Here is a 20,424-nt window from a genome sequence, read left to right on the forward strand (position 1 = left end):
GGATTTCCCAGACAAGAATACTGGAGTGAGTTGCCATTTCCTCCCCAAGAGGATCTTCCCAACCCAGGTGTTGATCCCGTGTTCCTTCATCTCCTGCATTTGCAGGTGGACCACTGAGCCACCCGGGAAATTCTAGCCCCCATGAAAGTAGAAAAATGTGCAAAACGATGATAATATGCCAACTGCATGTGAAGATATGCAAGTATAAGTGGACAGAGGGACTTTGCTGGTGGTCCAGTGGGTAAGAATCTGCCTTGCAATGCAGGGGCTGTGGGTTTGATCCCTGGTTGGGGAACCACGACTGTGCAGTGCAACAAAAAATTCTGCGTGACTCATGAATATCCCGGGGCGGGAGGTGGGTGGGGGGCGGGGGGGGGGGGGCGCTGTGCAGCCAGACAAATACATAAATATTTTCTTAAAAAGTGGTCAGAAGACTCTGGCATCCCTGCCCTGATATATTTTGTGTGTTTGAAATGAGATTCTAATACCAGCGCCATCCCTCACATCCTGGGCACACCTGAAGATGAGAACAACCTCACAGCCTCTACTTGTTACTATAAGTCCCCACCCCATTAATATTTCCATTTTCTTCCCCGTCTTGCATGTATTCAGTCTGTCTGTGACTCTCACTTGGGGTCTTTGAGGAGATCCTCCATGCATTTTGGGGACTGTGAAGTAATTCATCAGTCAGACCCTGGAGTTAGAACAGATCAGTGGCTATGAGCTAGGGTAGGGTGGGGAGGGTGGGGCTTGGACAGGACTCTTTTCTTAAAAAGACTGATATACTAAGAGTCCTGGGATATGAATTAAGTTCTTCCTGTGGTTCATTGTGAAGGAAGGGGGCAGGGCCTCAGGGAGCTAGTCTAGAAAAGGTCAACTGTTATCTTCTTCTCAAGTTCCTCTGGGACTTTTACTTCTGGGTTGCCTTAAGACCAGAGAGGGAGGCTACTCATGTTGCCACTCTGTACTTGGGGGAGGGGGCTGCACCAGGAGCAGATGGGAAAGTAGCCTCTTTTTCATTTTTAAAAGACTTCTTATTTTGTATTGGAGTATAGCTGATTAATAATGTTGTGATAGCTTCAGGTGAGCAGCTAAGTGACTCAGCCATGCATATTCATGTATCCATTCTCCCCCAAACTCCCCTCCCATCCAGGCTGCCACATAAGATTGAGCAGTTTCCTGTGCTAGACAGTAGGTTCTTGTTGGTTATCCATTTGTTATTTTTTTAAATTAATTGATTTATTTTAATTGGAGGCTAATTACTTTACAATATTGTGGTGGTTTTTGCTGTGCATTCACATGAATCAGCCATGGGTGTACATGTGTTCCCCATCCTGAACCCCTCTCCCACATCCCTCCCCATCCCATCCCTCAGGGTCATCCCAGTGCACCAGCCCTGGGCACCCTGTCTCATGCATCAAACCTGGACTGGCGATCTGTTTCACTTATGATAATATACATATTTCAATGCTATTCTCTCAAATCATCCCACCCTCGCCTTTTCCCATTGAGTCCAAAAGTCTGTTCTTTAAATCTGTGTCCCTTTTGCTGTCTCGCATATAGGGTCATCATTACCATCTTTCTAAATTCCATATATATGCGTTAATATACTGTATTGGTGTTTTTTCTTTCTGGCTTACTTCACTCTGTATAATAGGCTCCAGTTTCATCCACCTCATTAGAAGTGATTCAAATGCATTCTTTTTAATAGCTGAGTAATATTCCACTGTGTATATGTAGCACAGCTTTCTTATCCATTCGTCTGCCGATGGACATCTAGGTTGCTTCCATGTCCTGGCTATTACAAACAGTGCTGTGATGAACATTGGGGTACACGTGTCTCTTTCAGTTCTGGTTTCCTTGGTGTGTATACCCAGCAGTGGGATTGCTGGGTAGTATGGTACTTCTATTTCATTTTTTAAGGAATTGCGCCACTGTTCTCCATAGAGGCTGTACTAGTTTGCATTCCCATCAACAGTGTAAGAGGGTTCTTTTTTCTCTGCACCCTCTCCAGCATTTTTTTGTAGACTCTTTGATAGCAGCCATTCTGACTGGCGTGAGATAGTACCTCATTGTGATTTTGATTTGCATTTCTCTAATAATGAGTGATGTTGAGCATCTTTTCATGTTTGTTAGCTATCTGTATGTCTTCTTTGGAGAAATGTCTGTTTAGTTCTTTGGCCCATTTTTTGATTGGGTCGTTTATTTTTCTGGAATTGAACTGCAGGAGCTGCTTGTATATTTTTGAAATTAATTGTCAGTTGCTTCATTTGCTATTATTTTCTCCCATTCTGAAGGTTGTCTTTTCACCTTGCTTTGCACCTTTCTCCTTTGTTCTGCAAAAGCTTTTAAGTTTAATTAAGTCCCATTTGTTTATTTTTGCTTTTATTTCCATTACTCTGGGAGGTGGGTCATAGAGGATCCTGCTATGATTTATGTCAAAGAGTGTTTTCCCTATGTTTTCCTTTAGGAGGTTTATAGTTTCTGGTCTTACATTTAGATCTTTAATCCATTTTGAGTTTATTTTTGTTTATGGTGTTAGAAAGAGTTCTAGTTTCATTCTTTTACAAGTGGTTGACAAGTTCTCCCAGCAACACTTGTTAAAGAGATTGTCTTTTCTTCATTGTATATTCTTGCCTCCTTTGTCAAAGATAAGGTGTCCATAGGCACGTGGATTTGTCTCTGGGCTTTCTATTTTGTTCCATTGATATATATTTCTGTCTTTGTGCCAGTACCATACTGTCTTGATGACTGTGGCTTTGTAGTATAGCCTGAAGTCAAGCAGGTTGATATCTCCAGTTCCATTCTTGTTTCTCAAGATTGCTTTGGCTATTTGAGGTTTTTTGTATTTCCATACAAACTGTGAAATAATTTGTTCTAGTTCTGTGAAAAATACTGTTGGTAGCTTGATAGGGAATGCATTGAATCTATAGATTGCTTTGGGTAGTATATTCATTTTCACTATATTGATTCTTCTGATCCATGAACATGGTGTATTTCTCCATCTAATTGTGTCATCGTTGATTTCTTTCATCAGTGTTTTATAGTTCTCTGTATATAGGTCTTTTGTTTTCTTAGGTAGATTTATTCCTAAGTATTTTATTCTTTTTGTTGCAATGGTGAATGGAATTGTTTCCATAATTTCTCTTTCTGTTTTCTCATTCTTAGTGTATAGGAATGCAAGGGATTTCTGTGTGTTGATTTTATATCCTTCAGCTTTACTGTATTCATTGATTAGCTCTAGTAATTTTATGGTGGAGTCTTTAAGGTTTTCTATGTAGAGGATCATGTCATCTGCAAACAATGAAGAGTATTGTTTCTTCTCCAATCTGGATTCCTTTTATTTCCTTTTCTTCTCTGATTGCTGTGGCTAAAACTTGCAAAACTATGTTGAATAGTAGTGGTGAGAGTGGGCACCCTTGTCTTGTTCCTGACTTTTGGGGCTGCTGCTGTTGCTATGTCACTTCAGTTGTGTCCTACTCTGTGTGACCCCATAGATGGCAGCCCACCAGGCTCCTCTGTCCCTGGGATTCTCCAGGCAAGAATACTGGAGTGGGTTGCCATTTCCTTCTCCAGACTTTAGGGGAAATGCTTTCAATTTTTCACCATTGAGGATAATGTTTGCTGTGGGCTTATCATATATGGCTTTTATTATGTTGAGGTATGTTCCTTCTGTGCCTGCTTTCTGGAGGGCTTTTATCATAAATGGATGTTGAATTTTGTCAAAAACTTTCTCTGCATCTACTGAGATAATCATATGGTTTTATCTTTCAATTGGTTAATGTGGTATATTACATTGATTGATTTGTGAATATTGAAGAATCCTTGCATCCCTGAGATAAAGCCCACTTGGTCGTGATGTATGATCTTTTTAATATGTTGTTGGATTCTGTTTGCTAGAATTTTGTTAAGGATTTTTGCATCTATGTTCATCAGTGATATTGCCCTATAGTTTTCTTTTTCTGTGGCATTTTTGTCTGGTTTTGGTATTGCGGTGATGGTGGCCTCATAGAATGAGTTTGGAAGTTTACCTTCCTCTGCAATTTTCTGGAAGAGTTTGAGTAAGATAGTTGTTAGCTCTTCCCTAAATTTTTGATAGAATTCAGCTGTGAAGCCATCTGGTCCTGGGATTTTATTTGTTGGGAGATTTCTGGTTCCAGTTTTGGTTTCTATGCTTGTGATGGGTCTGTTAAGATTTCCTATTTCTTCCTGGTTCAGTTTTGGAAAGGTATACTTTTCTGAGAATTTGTCCATTTCTTCCAAGTTGTCCATTTTATTGGCATATAGTTGTTGATGGTAGTCTCTTATGATCCTTTGTATTTCTATGTTGCCTGTTATGATTTCTCCACTTTCATTTCTAATTTTGTTGATTCGATTCTTCTCCCTTTTTTTCTTGATGAGTCTGGCTAATGGTTTGCCTATTTTATTTATCTTCTCAAAGAACCAGCTTTTAGCTTTGTTGATTTTTGCAGTGGTCTCCTTTGTTTCTTTTTCATTTATTTCTGCCCTAATTTTTATGATTTATTTCCTTCTACTAACCCTGGAGTTCTTAATTTCTTCTTTTTCTAGTTGCTTTAGGTGTAGAATTAGGTTATTTATTTGATTTTTCTCCTGTTTCTTGAGGTAAGCTTGTATTGCTATGAACCTTCCCCTTAGCACTGCTTTTACTGAACCCCATAGGTGTTGGGTTATTGTGTCTTCTTTTTCTTTCATTTCTATGCATATTTTGATTTCTTCTGTGATTTCTTGGTTATTCAGAAGCATGTTGCTTAGCCTCTATATGTTTGTATTTTTAATAGTTTTTTCCCTGTAGTTGATATCTAATCTTACCACATTGTGATCAGAAAAGATGCTTGAGATGATTTCAATTTTTTTGAATTCACCAAGGCTATATTTATGGCCCAGGGTACGATCTATTCTGGAGAAGGTTCATGTGCACTTGAGAAAAAGGTGAAATTCATTGTTTTGGGGTGAAATGTCCTATAGATATCAATTAGGCCTAACTGGTCCATTGTATCATTTAAAGTTTGTATTTCCTTGCTCATTTTCTGTTTAGTTGATCTATCCGTAGGTATGAGTGGGGTATTAAAGTCTCCCACTATTATTGTGTTACTGTTAATTTCCTCTTTCATAATTGCTTTCATTTGCCTTACATATTGTGGTGCTCCTATGTTGGGTGCGTATATATTTATAATTGTTATATCTCCTTCTTGGATTGATCCTTTGATCATTATGTAGTGTCCTTCTTTGTCTCTTTTCATGGTCTTTATTTCATAGTCTATTTTATCTGATATGAGTACTGCTACTTCTGCTTTCTTTTGGTCTCCATTTGCCTGGAATATCTTTTTCCAGCCCTTCACTTTCAGTCTGTATGTGTCCCTTGTTTTGAGGTGGGTGTCTCGTAGAGAACATATACAGGGGTCTTGTTTTTGTATCCATTCAGCCAGTCTTTGTCTTTTGGTTGGGGCATTCAACCCAGTTACACTTAAGGTAATTATCATTAAGTATGATCCCATTGCCATTTACTTTGTTGTTTTGGGTTTGAGTTTATAAACCTTTTCTGTGTTTCCTGTCTGCTACTGCTACTGCTAAGTCACTTCAGTCGTGTCCGACTCTGTGCGACCCCATGGACGGCAGCCCACCAGGCTCCCCTGTCCCTGGGATTCTCCAAGCAAGAACACTGGAGTGGGTTGCCATTTCCTTCTCCAATGCATGCAAGTGAAAAGTGAAAGTGAAGTCGCTCAGTCATATCTGACTCTTAGCGACCCCATGGACTGCAGCCCACCAGGCTCCTCCATCCATGGGATTTTCCAGGCAAAAGTACTGGAGTGTTTCCTGTCTAGAGAAGATCTTTTAGCATTTGTTGAAGAGCTGGTTTCATGGTGCTGAATTCTCTCAGATTTTGCTTGTCTGTAAAGCTTTTGATTTCTCCTTCGTATTTGAATGAGATCCTCGCTGGATACAGTAATCTGGGCTGTAGGTTATTTTCTTTCATCACTTTAAGTATGTCTTGCCATTCCCTCCTGGCCTAAAGGATTTCTATTGAAAGATCAGCTGTTATCCTTATGGGAATCCCTTTGTGTGTTATTTGTTGTTTTTCCCTTGCTGCTTTTAATATTTGTTCTTTGTGTTTGATCTTCATTAATTTGATTAATATGTGTCTTGGGGTGTTTCACCTTGGGTTATCCTGTTTGGGACTCTCTGGGTTTCATGGACTTGGGTGGCTATTTCCTTCCCCATTTTAGGGAAGTTTTCAACTATTATCTCCTCAAGTATTTTCTCATGGCCTTTCTTTTTGTCTTCTTCTTCTGGGACTCCTATGATTCGAATGTTGGGGCATTTAACATTGTCCCAGAGGTCGCTGAGGTTGTCCTCATTTTCTTTTTTCCTCTCTGCTTCATTCATTTCCACCATTCTATCTTCCACCTCACTTATCCTATCTTCTGCCTCAGTTATTCTACTGTTGGTTCCCTCTAGAGTGCTTTTGATCTCAGTTATTGCATTATTCATTACTGACTGACTCTTTTTTAATTTCTTATATGTCCTTGTTAAACTTTTGTTGGATCTTCTCAATTCTTGTCTCCAGACTATTTATCTAACTCCATTTTGTTTTCAAGATTTTGGATCATCTTTACTATCATTATTCTGAATTCTTTTTCAGGTAAACTCCCTATCTCCTCCTCTTTTGTTTGGTTTGGTGGGCATTTATCATGTTCCTTTACCTGCTGAATATTTCTCTGCTCTTCCATCTTGTTTAGATTGCTGTGTTTGGGGTGGCCTTTCTGTATGCTGGAAGTTTGTGGTTCCTCTTTATTGTGGAGGTTCCTCCCTGTAGGTGGGGTTGGACAAGTGTCTTGTCAGGTTTCCTGGTTAGGGAAGCTTGTGTCAGTGTTCTGGTGGGTGGAACTGGATCTCTTCTCTCTGGAGTGCAATGAAGTGTCCAGTAGTGAGTTTGAGGTGTCTGTGGGTTTGGTGTGACTTTTGGCCGCCTGTATTTTAATGCTCAGGATTATGTTCCTGCATTGATGGATAACTAGCTTGGTATGTCTTGCTCTGAAACTTTTTGGCTCTTGGATGGAGCTTGGTTTCAGTGTAGGTATGGAGGCTTTTGGATGAGCTCTTGTCAATTAATGTTCCCTGGAGTCAGGAGTTTTCTGGTGTTCTCAAGTTTTGGATTTAAGACTCCTGCCTCTGGCTTTCAGTCTTATTCTTACAGTAGACTCAAGACTTCTCCATCCATACAGCACTGATGATAAAACATCTAGGTTAATGGAGAAAAGATTCTCCACAGTGATGGACACTGAGAGAGGTTCACAGAGTTACATGGAGAAGAGAAGAGGGAGGAGAGAGATAGAGGTGACCAGGAGGAGAGGAGGGGGAGTCAAAAGGAGAGAGACCAATCTAGCCAATAATCAGTTCCCTAAGTGTTCTCCATAGCCCAGAACACCCAAAGAGATTCACAGAGTTAAGCAGAGAAGAGAAGGGGGAGGGAGGAGATAGAAGTGACCTGGGGGAGAAAAAGGAGAGTCAAAAGGGGAGAGAGCAATCAAACCAATAATCACACTCCTAACTAAAAATGGGTACTGAAGATTGGATTCTTAAAGGTACAAAATTGATGACAAATGCCAAAAAGAAAGTTAAAAATCTAGAGTAGAGGTTAGATTCTCAAAAATACAGTATTTATAAAACAAAACAAAATTGCAAAAATTATAAAATATATATATATATGAAATTTGCTTTTAAAATAGGGTCTTTTTTTTTTGCAAGGTAATAGTAGGTTTTAAAAATGAAAATTAAAGGAGTAATAAAGAACTTAAAAATTAAAAAAATAAAAAATGATAATAGTAAAATATATTTAGGAATTTCTCTGGAGCTGTTGAGGGCAATGTGGGGTCAGTTCAGTTTCAGATAGTTCCTTGTTCCAGCTTATATTTTTTCTCAAGGTCTATAGGCCCCTTCCAATGTAGTCAATGCTAACTACAGGTTTTAATATGTTGCACCTATTATTTCCAAAGCAGTTCCCATCTCTTTATTTTGGCTCCCTCTGTTTGCAAGTCTGTTCAGGCTCTAATTTCCATCCTGACACAAGGGGGTGAAGGTGGTCATTTATTTAGGCTCACTTTTTCAATTGTGCTGTGGGAAGGGAGGAACACTGCAAACAAATATCACTGGCATGTGTGGGGAGTGCTCGCAGTGTCTGGGCCACACTGGGTTTGCCCCCACTCATGATGTGTGTGCTTTCTCAGTCTACACTGCTCAGGCTCCAGGTTGCTCTGCAGGGGAACTGTCTGAGGCCGGCCCTGGGTTGTGTGCACTTTCCAGGTCTAAGCCACTCAGGTTCAAGTACTTGGGTACTCCACAAAGACACAGACTTGGTTGGGCCTACGTTTTGTGTCCTTCCCAGGTCCGAGCAGCTCAGATGCCCAGGTGCTTGGTGAGCACACTCTCCCCAGGTGGGCGATGCATCTTATCATCTCCCTGGTCCCAGCCGCTGGGTTTCCTGGGTGCACTGCAAGAATGCTGTCTCAGGTGTGCCATGTGTCTCCTCTGGGGAGCTGATCTCTGACTGTGACCCTCCTGGAGGATGTCAACCATCCAGGACCCCAGGAAGTCTTGGTTAGCAACTGGGAGCCTGCTTGCAGGTTGGTGGACGATGCTGTTTCTGGTGCCAAGATTGCCCCTTGCCTTCTGGCTGTGGATGTCACCCACCTGCCTCTTTGCCTCTGGCAGGGGATGGGCCAGTCTGCAGCTGGCTAGCTCTCTTCTGGTGTTCATTCAATCCTTTGTTCTGTGAGTGGACATGGTTGCTAACTGCCTGAGGGGGAAGATGGCCAGAGGAATGAGGCTGCATGGGGACCTAGACAGGTCCTAACACTCCACTGAATGACCAGGGAAGTTGATACTTACTGTGCTCACAGTCAAAAGTTCCAATGTGGATTTCCTCAAGAGTCTGTTAAAGAGAATTCCCTGGAGGTCCACACTCTCTCTCTATGCATAGACACAGAGACAGGGTCACAGTAAAAAGTTGCCTATCTCTAAGCCAGAACAGACCCTCATGATCTCCTGCCCAACTTCAGTCACTCCAGTGTCTGAAGCACCAGCCCCACTCACCTTGGACGACTAGAAGAGCAGAGCCAGGAGCAGCCACGTGGTCCAGCCTCCCATCCTCGGTGGTAACACATGCTTAATAGCCTTCAAGGATGCAAAGCCAAGGTCAAGAGTGGACACCCTGGATGTCCTTAAGGTTTAAGTGAAGCTGTTTGAATCTCGTTTGCACTTGTCTTTGATTCATTTCCCATTGTCAGCACCTATTTCTACATTTTATATATTAGGAGGAAAGAGTGTCACTCTTTGAGAAGATGAATTGCAGCAGGTGATGGGAGCTGTGTCCAGAAAGACAAAGACAAACAACATATGATTTCATACATAAAGGAATTCAACCCTGAATATTTATTGGGAGGACTGATGCTGCAGCTCCAAAACTCTGGCCACCTGATGCAAAGAACCGACTCATTGGAAAAGACACTGATGCTGGGAAAGATTGAAGGCAGGAGGAGAAGCGGGTAATAGAGGATGAGATGGTTGGATGGCATCACCAACTCCATGGACATGAATTTGGGCAAACTCAGGAACATAGTGAAGGACAGGGAAGCCTGGCATGCTGCAGTTCATGGGGTCATAAAGAGTTGGACACGACTTACCAACTGAACAACAACAACAATCACTTATATGTGGAATCTAAAATATGGGACAAATAAACATATCTACAAACAGAAACAGACTCACAGATACAGAGGTTAGACTTGTGGTTGCCAAGGGGGAGGGTGGTTCGGGAGGGAAGGAGTGGGAGTGTGGGTTTAGCATATGTAAGCTATTTTTTTGTAGGATGGATAAACAGCAAGTATATTCTACTGTATAGCACAAGGAACTATATTCAATATCCTGTGATAAACCATAAGGGGAAAAGAATATATATATATATATATATATATTTATAAGAATATATATATTTATATATTTATATATATATATAAATTCTATATGTGTATAACTGAGTCACTTTGCTGTATGGCAGAGATTGGCACAACATCATAAATCAACTATACTTCAATTAAAAAATAAAATTTAAAGAACCATTAAAAAAAATTTGGTCCTGGCCTGATCTATAGCACAACTGTTCTTCTTGGTAAAGGAAATGAGGGTCCCTCTAACTGCTAAGAAGGAGGGGCGCAGATATTTACTGAGGGTGAGAGCAGCATGAGGACTGGCATCTAAACAGGGTTAGTAGGATGAGGTGGAACCATCTCTAGGCTTGATGTGCCCCCCAGCCTCCTGACTCTGTGACCAGCTCTAGGCCAGAACCAAGATGGGACTGAAAGAGGGAACAGAAGGGCACATGGCATGCACACACATTCACAGCATTGAAAGAGGTGTGTGTGTGTGTGTGTGTGTGTGTGTGTGTGTGATCAGTCACTCAGTCGCGTCCAACCCTTTGAGACCCCATGGGCTGAAACCCACCAGGTCCCTCTGTCCATGGGGTTGAAAGAGATATGCTGCTGCTAAGTCGCTTCAGTCGTGTCCAACTCTGTGCGACCCCATAGACGGCAGCCCACCAGGCTCCCCCGTCCCTGGGATTCTCTGGGCAATGAAATGAAAGAGATATAGCTTTCCATTTGCTTATATTTCTCTCTCTCAATAGAAGTTTAAAGTGATTAATAATACAAACATATTTCCTGTATGAATCACCCTGTGATTCCTAGATTCCTGAGATTCCTAGAATGAATCAAACTTGATCATATTGTATCATTCTTTTAAAGTACTTCCCCAAATTTATCTTCAATTTTTTAATATAAGAACCTTCTCATCAATGCCTATCAATGAGATTGGACTATATTTTCTTTCTCATAAATGTTCTCTTGGTCAGCTTGTCATATCAATATTACGCTGACTTCACCCCAAAATGTTCCTTCTTTCTGGACGGCCTGGAATGGTCTCCATAGTGTTGGAAGTATCTGTTCCTTGAAACTTTGGAAGGACAAATCACTGGGGTCTCTGTCCATCATTTTGAGGGTTGGAGTGGGGACTGGAGGGAATAAATGGTCCCTTGGTAACATTCTCAGATTTTTCCATAGCATTTTTAAGAAAATAAATTTATTTATTTATTTGGCTGTTCTCCTTGCCACATGGGCTTTTCTTTAGTTGCAGAGAGTGGGGGGCTACACTCCAGTGGCAGTGCGCAAGCTCCTCATTGCCGTGGCTTCTCTTGTTGTGATTGCTGCTCTAGAGCACAGGCTCAGTAGTCGTGGCCCACGGGACATGCAGGATCTTCCAGGACCAGGGATCGAACCTGTGTCTCCTGAATTGCCAGGAGGATTCTTTACCACTGAACTATCAGGGAAGCCCTTTCTACAGTATTTTGAAGATTTCTATTTCATCTGCAGTAAGCTTAGGTAATATATATTTCCCTAGAAAATTGCTGGTCTAATCTGTTTATGAGCATACTTGTAAATACTTTTTCAAAATGCTCTCGTGAGAGTCTTTTAATTTTCTCTTTATCTGGAAATATTCTCTTTTTTAATTCCTCTGTTGTATTGTCTCTTTTTCCTCACATTTTCCTCCACTCCACAAAAGGTCAGCCCGTGGGTTTGTTCATGGTTTTACTGCTTTTCTATTTTAAAATTCACTAAATTCTGCTTTTATCTTTTTGAGAGAGAGAGAAAAAAAAATAAAGATAGAGACAGAGATGGAGGTAGAGGGAGAGAAGTCTTCCTCTTGTAATAAGGCCACCATCCTATCAGAACAGGGCCCCACCCTCATGACCTCATCTAACCTCGTTACCTTCCCCAGGAGGGTCAGGTCACTTAGAGGGTCAGGCCTTCAACATATAAACTGGGGTTGGAAGGAGACACAGATGTTTGGTCCATGATGGATGACTGACAGACATCTTAAAACATAAATCAGGGACTTCCCTGGTGGTCCAATGGTAAAGACTCCGTGCTTCCAATGCAGGGGGGCCTGGGTTCAATGACTGGCTGAGGATCTAGGATCTAGGATCTCACATGCTGTGCAACCCAGCCAAAAATTTTAGACAACAGTAAAAACAAAACAAGTCAGACTAGGATCTTCATCCCCAAACCAGCTTTTCCCACTTCAGTTTATTTGGATTCCATTCCTCCCATTGCTCCCCAAACTGGAGCGATACTCTTGACCCCTCTCTTTTGCTCATACACCATATCTGATCTGTTAAAATATCTTTCTTTCAAAATGCCGATCTCCAGGAGCTAACCACTCCCTCCCCTGCTCTTAATTTGAGAGTCAAGTCACCATCAACTCTTGGACTTTTGCGGACTAACTGGTCTCCCAATTCTCACATTAGACGCCCTTCCTCATCTGAACAGTCTACTTGGTTCAGTTCAGTCGCTCAGTCATGTCCGACTCTTTGCAGCATGCCAATCCCATGGACTGAAGCACACCAGGCCTCCCTATCCATCACCAATTCCTGGAGCCTACCCAAACTCATGTCCATTGTGTCAGTGATGCCATACAATCATCCTAGCCTCTGTTGTCCCCTTCTCCCCCCTTCAATCTTTTTCCCAGAATCAGGGTCTTTTCCAATTAGTCGGCTCTTCGCATCAGGTGGCCAAAGTATTGGAGTTTCAGCTTCAACATGAGCCCTTCCAATGAATATTCAGGACTGATTTCCTTTAGGATTTACTGGTTGGATCTCCAGGCAGCCCAAGGGACTCTCAAGAGTCTTCTCCAACACCACAGTTCAAAAGCATTGATTCTTTAGTGCTCAACTTTCTTTATAGTCCAACTCTCACATCCATACATGACCACTGGAAAAACCATAGCTTGGACTAAACAGACCTTTGTTGGCAAAGTAATGTCTCTGCTTTTTAATATGCTGTCTAGGTTGGTCATAACTTTTCTTCTAAGGAGCAAGTGTCTTTTAATTTCATGGCTGCAGTCACCATCTGCTGTGATTTTGGAGCCCCCCAAAATAAAATCTCTCATTGTTTCCATTATTTTCCCATCTATTTGCCATGAAGTAATGGGACTGGATGCCATGATCTTAGTTTTCTGAATGTTGAGTTTTAAGTCAACTTTTTCACCCTCCTCTTTCATTTTCATCAAGAGGCTCTTTAGTTCTTCGCTTTCTGCCATAAGGGTGGTGTCATCTGCATATCTGAGGTTATTGATATTTCTCCCAGCAATCTTGATTGCAGCTTGTGCTTCATCCAGCCTGGCATTTTGCATGATGTTTTCTGCATATAAGTTAAATAAGCAGGGTGACAATATACAACCTTGACATACTCCTTTCCTGATTTGGAACCAGTCTGTCATTCCATGTCCATGTTCTAACTGTTGCCTCCCGACCTGCATACAGATTTCTCAGGAGACAGGTCAGGTGGTCTGGTATTCCCATCTCTTTCAGAATTTTCCACAGTTTGTTGTGATCCGCACAGTCAAAAGCTTTAGCATAGTCAATAAAGCAGAAATAGATGTTTTTCTGGAACTCTCTTGCTTTTTTGATGATCCAGCAGATGTTGGCAATTTGATCTCTGGTTCCTCTGCCTTTTCTAAATCCAGCTTGAACATGCGGAAGTTCATGGTTCATGAAGCCTGGCTTGAAGAATTTTGAGCATTACTTTACTAGTGTGTGAGGTGAGTGCAATTGTGCAATAGTTTGAGCATCCTTTAGTGTTGCCTTTCTTTGGGATTGGAATGAAAACTGATCTTTTCCAGTCCTGTGACCACTGCTGAGTTTTCCAGATTTGCTTGCATATTGAGTGCAGCACTTTAACAGTATCATCTTTTAGGATTTGAAATAGCTCCACTGGAATTCTATCACCTCCACTAGCTTTGTTCGTAGTGATGCTTCCTAAGGCCCACTTGACTTCACATTCCAGGATGTCTGGCTCTAGGTGAGTAATCACACTATTGTAGTTATCTGAGTCATGAAGATCTTTTTGGTATAAGATTCTTCTGTGTATTCTTGCCACCTCTTCTTAATATCTTCTGCTTCTGTTAGGTCTACACCATTTCTGACCTTTATTGTGCTCATCTTTGCATGAAATGTTCCCTTGGTATCTCTAATTTTCTTGAAGAGATCTCTAGTCTTTCCCATTCTATTGTTTTCCTCTGTTTCTTTTCATTGATCACTGAGGAAGGGCTTCTTATGTTTCCTAACTATACTTTAGAACTCTGCATTCAAATGAGTCTATCTTTCTTTTTCTCCTTTGCCTTTAGCTTCTCTTCTTTTTTCAGCTATCTGTAAGGCCTCCTCAGACAACCATTTTGCCTTTTTGCATTTCTTTTTCTTAGGGAGGGGATGGTCTACTCTCTATTTATTAAAAAAAATATATATTTTTTGATCTGGACCATTTTTAAAGTCTCTACTGAATTTGTTCCAATATTGTTTCTGTTCTGTGTTTTGGGTTTTTGGCCACAAGACAGGTGGCGTCTCAGCTCTCCAACCAGAGATTGAACCTACCCACCTGTATTGGAAGGTGAAGTCTTAACCACTGGACCATCAGGGAAGTCCCCATTCCCCATTTAACAGCAAAAACGATGCTTTGAAAACAAACATGGGATCATGCCACTCCTCTGCTCAAAACTCTCCGAGGTCCCCACTTCATTCTTGAGTTTCTCTCTGACATCATGTCCAACTAATCTCCTTCCATTCCATCCTTGGCAGCCTCACTGGCCTCCACAATGTCCTTGATCTGTGCCATCAAGGGCCAAGACAGAGCCAGCCTCACAGGGGTACAGCTGGTGTAGCATCATCAGGCTTCACACTTAGAAGGGCCACATGCTTGGCTGATACTCCATTGCCACCATCTTGAAATTCTTTTTTTTTTTTTTTTTTTTTAGTATTTCTTTATTTGTTTGACTGCACTGGGTCATAGTTGTGGCACTCAGGATCTTCGATCTTCATTGCATAAGTCTTAGTTGTGGCATGTGGGATCTAGTTCTCTGACCAGGGATCAAACCTGGCCTCCCTGCATTGGGAGCACAGAGACTTAGCCACTAGACCACTCCTGAAATTCTTAATATTTCCAGAATGAGGATGTTTTCATCTTTCACTGGGCCCTGCAAACAGCTGACTGTGTCCAGACAAGGCTTAGTCAATGCTTGATCACACGGGACTGCTCGCGCCAGCCACAGAAAATGGGCTTTCTTAACAAAGAGGAGGACTTGCTCAGATAATCTAGATGGAATTTAACCGAGACTGGCATGGCTGTCTGGGCAATACTGATTTACAGAAGGGGGGATGGGCCCATCAACCACAGGCAAGGAATGGGAAGGGCACCATCTTCACAAGGAACAGAAACTGGAACTGCAAATTCAAATGTGCTACATGAGAATGACTTTCAACAAATTCTCAGCATCATTATCTGACGTCCCAAGGCCCCAGCTTCCCTCATTTTCTGATCAACTCTAAGAGAACAGCTCTAGGAGGCTGACAGAGGAAGCAGAAAAGTGCCAAGAAAAGCAGAAAAGGGAAACAGTGAGTGGAACTGGGTGAGGAGGCGCCAGGCTCTGCAGGAGCCTGCAGAGATCACCAGGGCCCGGGCCATGCAGCTGCTGGTGGCTCTGCTGCTTCTCTGCGTCCCAGGTGAGTGGGGCTGGGCCTGCTGTGGGGAAGTTCATGCGGGTGAGTCAGGGCGAGCACGGTGTGAGCAAAGGGTGCTGATGGGAAGAAGAAGCATAAGGAAACAGAGGGTGCGATGTGCCCATAAAATCCCCAGTTCAGCGTATTTGCTCCCTGGGAAAGGAAGAGTATGAGATGAAAAGCTTGCTTCCCACACAGACAGTACGTACTGAGCCTTAAGTTTATATCCGGCCACTTGAGTCGTTATCCCCAACATGATTAAAATCAGGAGTGTCGTCTTGATACACCAGAGAGAAGGGCAGGGGGAGCAGAGAACTAATACTAATTGGACAAATCAATTAAACAAGATTTTCTCCTGTTACTTAATCCAGTCCTTCAGTTCAGTTCAGTTCAGTTCAGTCGCTCAGTCGTGTCCAACTCTTTGCGACCCCATGAATCGCAGCACACCAGGCCTCCTTGTCCATCACCAACTCCCGGAGTTCACTCAGACTCGCGTCCATCAAGTCAGTGATGCTATCCAGCCATCTCATCCTCTGTCGTCCCTTTCTTCTCTTGCCCCGAATCCCTCCCAGCATCAAAGTCTTTTCCAATGAATGATTCTTATTAAAACAAGTGACTGTAGGGTGGAAGGGAATGACTCAACATTCCCTGGAAGGGAGGCTGAAAAGGAGGAGATATATGTAGACATATAATGGATTCATGTTGCTGTACAGCAGAAACTAACACAACATTGTAAAAAATTTTTAAAATAATAAATAACTATATAAAATTGATTATATTATTTATGCATTAGTTAATAAATATTATTTATTGTATTAAATAAATAATAAAAATAATAAATACATTTAGAAAAAGAGAGGCAAACTCAGAAAGGTGCAGATAATTTATTCTAAATCAGTTCATAAAGACACACAAAGCCAATGGACTTCTCCAGAGGTCCAGTGGCTAAGACTGTGCCCTCTTAATGAAGGGAGCCTGGGTTCCATCCCTGGTCAGGGAACTAGATCTCACATGATGCAACTAAAGATCCTGCATGCTGCAAGAAAGACCCAGCACAGCAAAATAAGTAGATAAATATGTATGTATCTCTATATATACATACATATATAAAAGACATAGTCAAGATTCAAACCAAATATTTTTATATCCAAGGGCATCAGTCTTTTTAATAGTACAATGTCAGTTACTTCTAAGTCCCTTAGTGAATATCCCTTTATGTATGGAGGCCCTGGTGCACTGGGGGTCCGGTGCCTCTCTGGGGGTCTGGGCTGGCCCCAGGTTGGGGGGTGCATGGGGCAGGGCAGGGGTGTTCCTGCTCTGTGGACCCCTGGAAAGTAAGACTGCTGGGAATGTGGTCAGTCCTGGTCTGAGAGAAAAAGTCAAGGTTTCTTTTTGAGGCCCTGGGGGGCAGGGAGCTTGCTCTAGGGGGTGCTGGGGGTGCCGCTCATGCTGGCTTGGGGTCAGGGTCTTGGTGGAGCATCAGAGGGCAGGGAGGTTCTGGAACATTCCCTCATCCGCATCTGAGGAAGCGCAGCCCCAGATCTTGAAGGGTGGGTCCCAGGCAACTGAAAGAGTCGAATGTCAAGAGTCCAGGCCAGAAGTCGCCCTCCTCCCGTGCCCCGTCCCTCCGCTCCTCCCCTCTTCCCTTCCCCTCCCTCCTATCCTCGCAGTCAGAATCGGACAGAACAGTGCCCCCAGAGCCTGAGCCCAGAACAGCAGCAGATGCGCAGAGATGGCTCAGCGAGGCTGCCCCCGCTCGCCTTGAGTCCCAAGCCTCAGTGTGGAGGTCTTTCAGCTGGGGCATTTCACCCCTTCCAGCAAGGTTGCTGGACCTCAGCACTGCTGACATGGGAGCACTCGTTCTGTGTGGTGAGGGTGCCTTGTGCACTGAGAGATGTTTAGCAGCATCCCTGGCCTCTGCCCACTGGATGGGGCAGTTCACACCCTCCCTCTCCCCCGTCTCCCCGCCCTGGAATGGTGACCCTCAAAAATGTCTTCAAACAGTTCCATTCTTCTTTCTCAAGCTTGCTTTGGCTATTTGAGGTTTTTTGTATTTCCATACAAATTCTGAAATTATTTGCTCTAGCTCTGTGAAAAATACTGTTGGTAGCTTGATAGGGATTGCATTGAATCTATAGATTGCTTTGGGTAGTAGACTCATTTTCACTATACTGATTCTTCTGATCCATGAACATGGTATATTTCTCCATCTATTAGTGTTCTCTTTTATTTCTTTCACCAGTGTTTTATAGTTTTCTATATATAGGTCTTTAGTTTCTTTAGGTAGATATATTCCTAAGTATTTTATTCTTTTCGTTGCAATGGTGAATGGAATTGTTTCCTTAATTTCTCTTTCTATTTTCTCATTATTAGTGTATAGGAATGCAAGGGATTTCTGTGTGTTGATTTTATATCCTGCAACTTTACTATATTCATTGATTAGCTCTAAATGTCCATCAGCAGATGAATGGATAAGAAAGCTGTGGTACCTATACACAATGGAGTATTACTCAGCCATTAAAAAATACAATTGAATCAGTTCTAATGAGGTGGATGAAACTGAAACCTATTATACAGAGTGAAGTAAGCCAGAAAGAAAAACACCAATACAGCATACTAACGCATATATACGGAATTTAGAAAGATGGTAAAGATAACCCTGTATGTGAGAGAGCAAAAAAGACACAGATGTATAGAACAGTCTTTTGGACTCCGTGGGAGAGGGAGAGGGTGGGATGATTTGGGAGAATGGCATTGAAACATGTATAATATCATATAAGAAACGAATCGCCAGTCCAGGTTTGATGAAGGATACAGGATGCTTAGGGCTGGTGCACTGGGATGACCCAGAGGGATGGTTCGGGGAGGGAGGTGGGAGGGGGGTTCAGGATGGGGAACATGTGCACACCCATGGCGGATTCATGTTGATGTATGGCAAAACCAATACAATATTGTAAAGTAATTAGCCTCCAATTAAAATAAATAAATTAAAAAAGAAAATGTCTTCAAACATTGCTGGGTATCTCCTGCAGGGACTATCGCTGCTGCTTGGGAACCGCTGCACTAGGGGATGTTGGTGGGAGTGGACAGCATTCTGTTGTGGAATATAGGTCAATGGGCCACTTGGACTTGCTGGGAAATAAAGGGTCCAAATTCAAGATATTAAAAGTGAAGAAGTAGGAATTCCTTTGTGATCCAGTAGTTAGGACTCAGCATTTTTCCTGCTGAGGGCCCTGGTTTCAATCCCTGGGGTGGGGTGGGGGACTAAGATGCTGCAAGCTGGGCAGCTCAGCCCCCAATTTTTTTTTAATGAAGAAGCAAAAAATGTATTTTTAATGTTAATTTGAACATTAAACAAAAGCAAAAGGCTCCTAATCTGTGGGTGACAGTATATTGCCTAAATAGTTGGTTGGATGGGTGGATGAGGAGAGAGAAGGAAGGAGAAAGGCAGGGAGGGAAGGATGGCTGGATGGACAGACAGATAGGTTATCAGTAAGTAGATTATTTGGGCTTCCCTGCTGGCTCAAATGGTAAAAAACCTGCCTGCAATGACAGAGACCGGGTTTGATCCCTGGATCAGAAAGATTCCCTGGAGAAGGAAATGGCAACCCACTCCAGTATTCTTGCCTAGAGAATCCCATGAACAGAGGAGCCTTGCAGGCTATATGGTCCATGGGTGTGCAAAGAGCTGGACACAACTTAGCGACTAAACAACAATCGTCACAGAGTTCTGGCCTCTTTCACATGTTTGTTAGTCAGTTTGTTAGCTTGTTAGTTGCAAAGAGTCAGACACAACTGAAGCGACTAACACACACACACATAAATATATTACATAAACAATTCTTTTTCAGAAGCTTGGTACTTTGCCACAACTGTTTCTCACCCGAAATTTACACCGGGTTAACTCCCCTGCCTCCTTGGCTTCTGATCCCTCCTTCCTCTGGCCTCAGGGTGACTTCCAGGCTCCCAGAGGACCTGACCCCCCAGGCTTCTCTGGCCCAGGCTCTTTAGGATGAAGACGAGACTGACTTCCAGTGTCTTCCAGGCTCTTTGTCCCTGAGTGGCCCCAGCACCGTGACGGGCGCTGTGGGGGACTCCCTGAGTGTGGAGTGTTGCTACGAAGAGGAATACAGGGCATTTCACAAATACTGGTGCAGACAGCCATGCTTCCCGCTTTGGCAGCGGACTGTGCAGACCAGCGGGCCTGAGGTGGAGGTGAAGAGCGGCCGGGTGTCCATCACAGACCATCCGGAGGATCTCACCTTCACAGTGACCTTGGAAAGCCTCACTGCAGACGATGCAGGAAAATACAGGTGTGGGGTTGCAACGATTCTAAAGGAAGAAGGACTCCTCAGCTTCCTGCCTGATCCTTTTTTCCAGGTTCAAGTGATTGTCTCCCCAGGTAAGACCCTCTTTTTCTCTGGTACTGGTGGTGAAGGTATCTGAGCTCAGCTCTGTGGGGCATCCCAGGAAATCTCAGCCTCGGGGAGAGGAACTGGGGCTGGTGTTTGTGTGTCAGAGCTTCAGGGCCAAGTGCATTGTGTGCATGTGAGTGTGTATCTGGTGTGTGAGTGTGAGTGTGTAAGCAGGTGTGAGATTAATGGTGGGACACCTGGGTTCCTGCCACCGCCTGGGCCCTGACAATGTCTGTGGGCCTCGGGGATTCTGAGGCTGTAGAGGGGGAAGGGCCCGCTGTTATCCTGGATCCATCAGGACTAAGGGGTTCTTGCCATCTCCCTTGTGCATGGGGCACAGGGTGTGTGTGTGGGGTGGGTTGGGGGGGGGGGGTCCACTCCAGAAGACTC

The 20,424-nt window shown here is 43.0% G+C and overlaps 1 protein-coding gene across 1 annotated transcript in view; it reads left to right on the forward strand.

Annotated features, from left to right (window-relative positions):
• The first annotated feature begins 15,582 nt into the window (after window positions 1–15,582).
• Window positions 15,583–20,424, forward strand: part of LOC128065500 (protein CD300H-like) — a 9,396-nt gene continuing 4,554 nt past the window's right edge. Inside the window, exons 1-2 of the mRNA XM_052658674.1 lie at window positions 15,583–15,622; window positions 19,665–20,021. Coding sequence (XP_052514634.1) covers window positions 15,583–15,622; window positions 19,665–20,021 — 397 coding nt within the window. The remainder of the gene's footprint in view (window positions 15,623–19,664; window positions 20,022–20,424) is intronic.

Source organism: Budorcas taxicolor, chromosome 19, assembly GCF_023091745.1.
Source record: "Budorcas taxicolor isolate Tak-1 chromosome 19, Takin1.1, whole genome shotgun sequence".
Lineage (NCBI taxonomy): Eukaryota > Metazoa > Chordata > Mammalia > Artiodactyla > Bovidae > Budorcas > Budorcas taxicolor.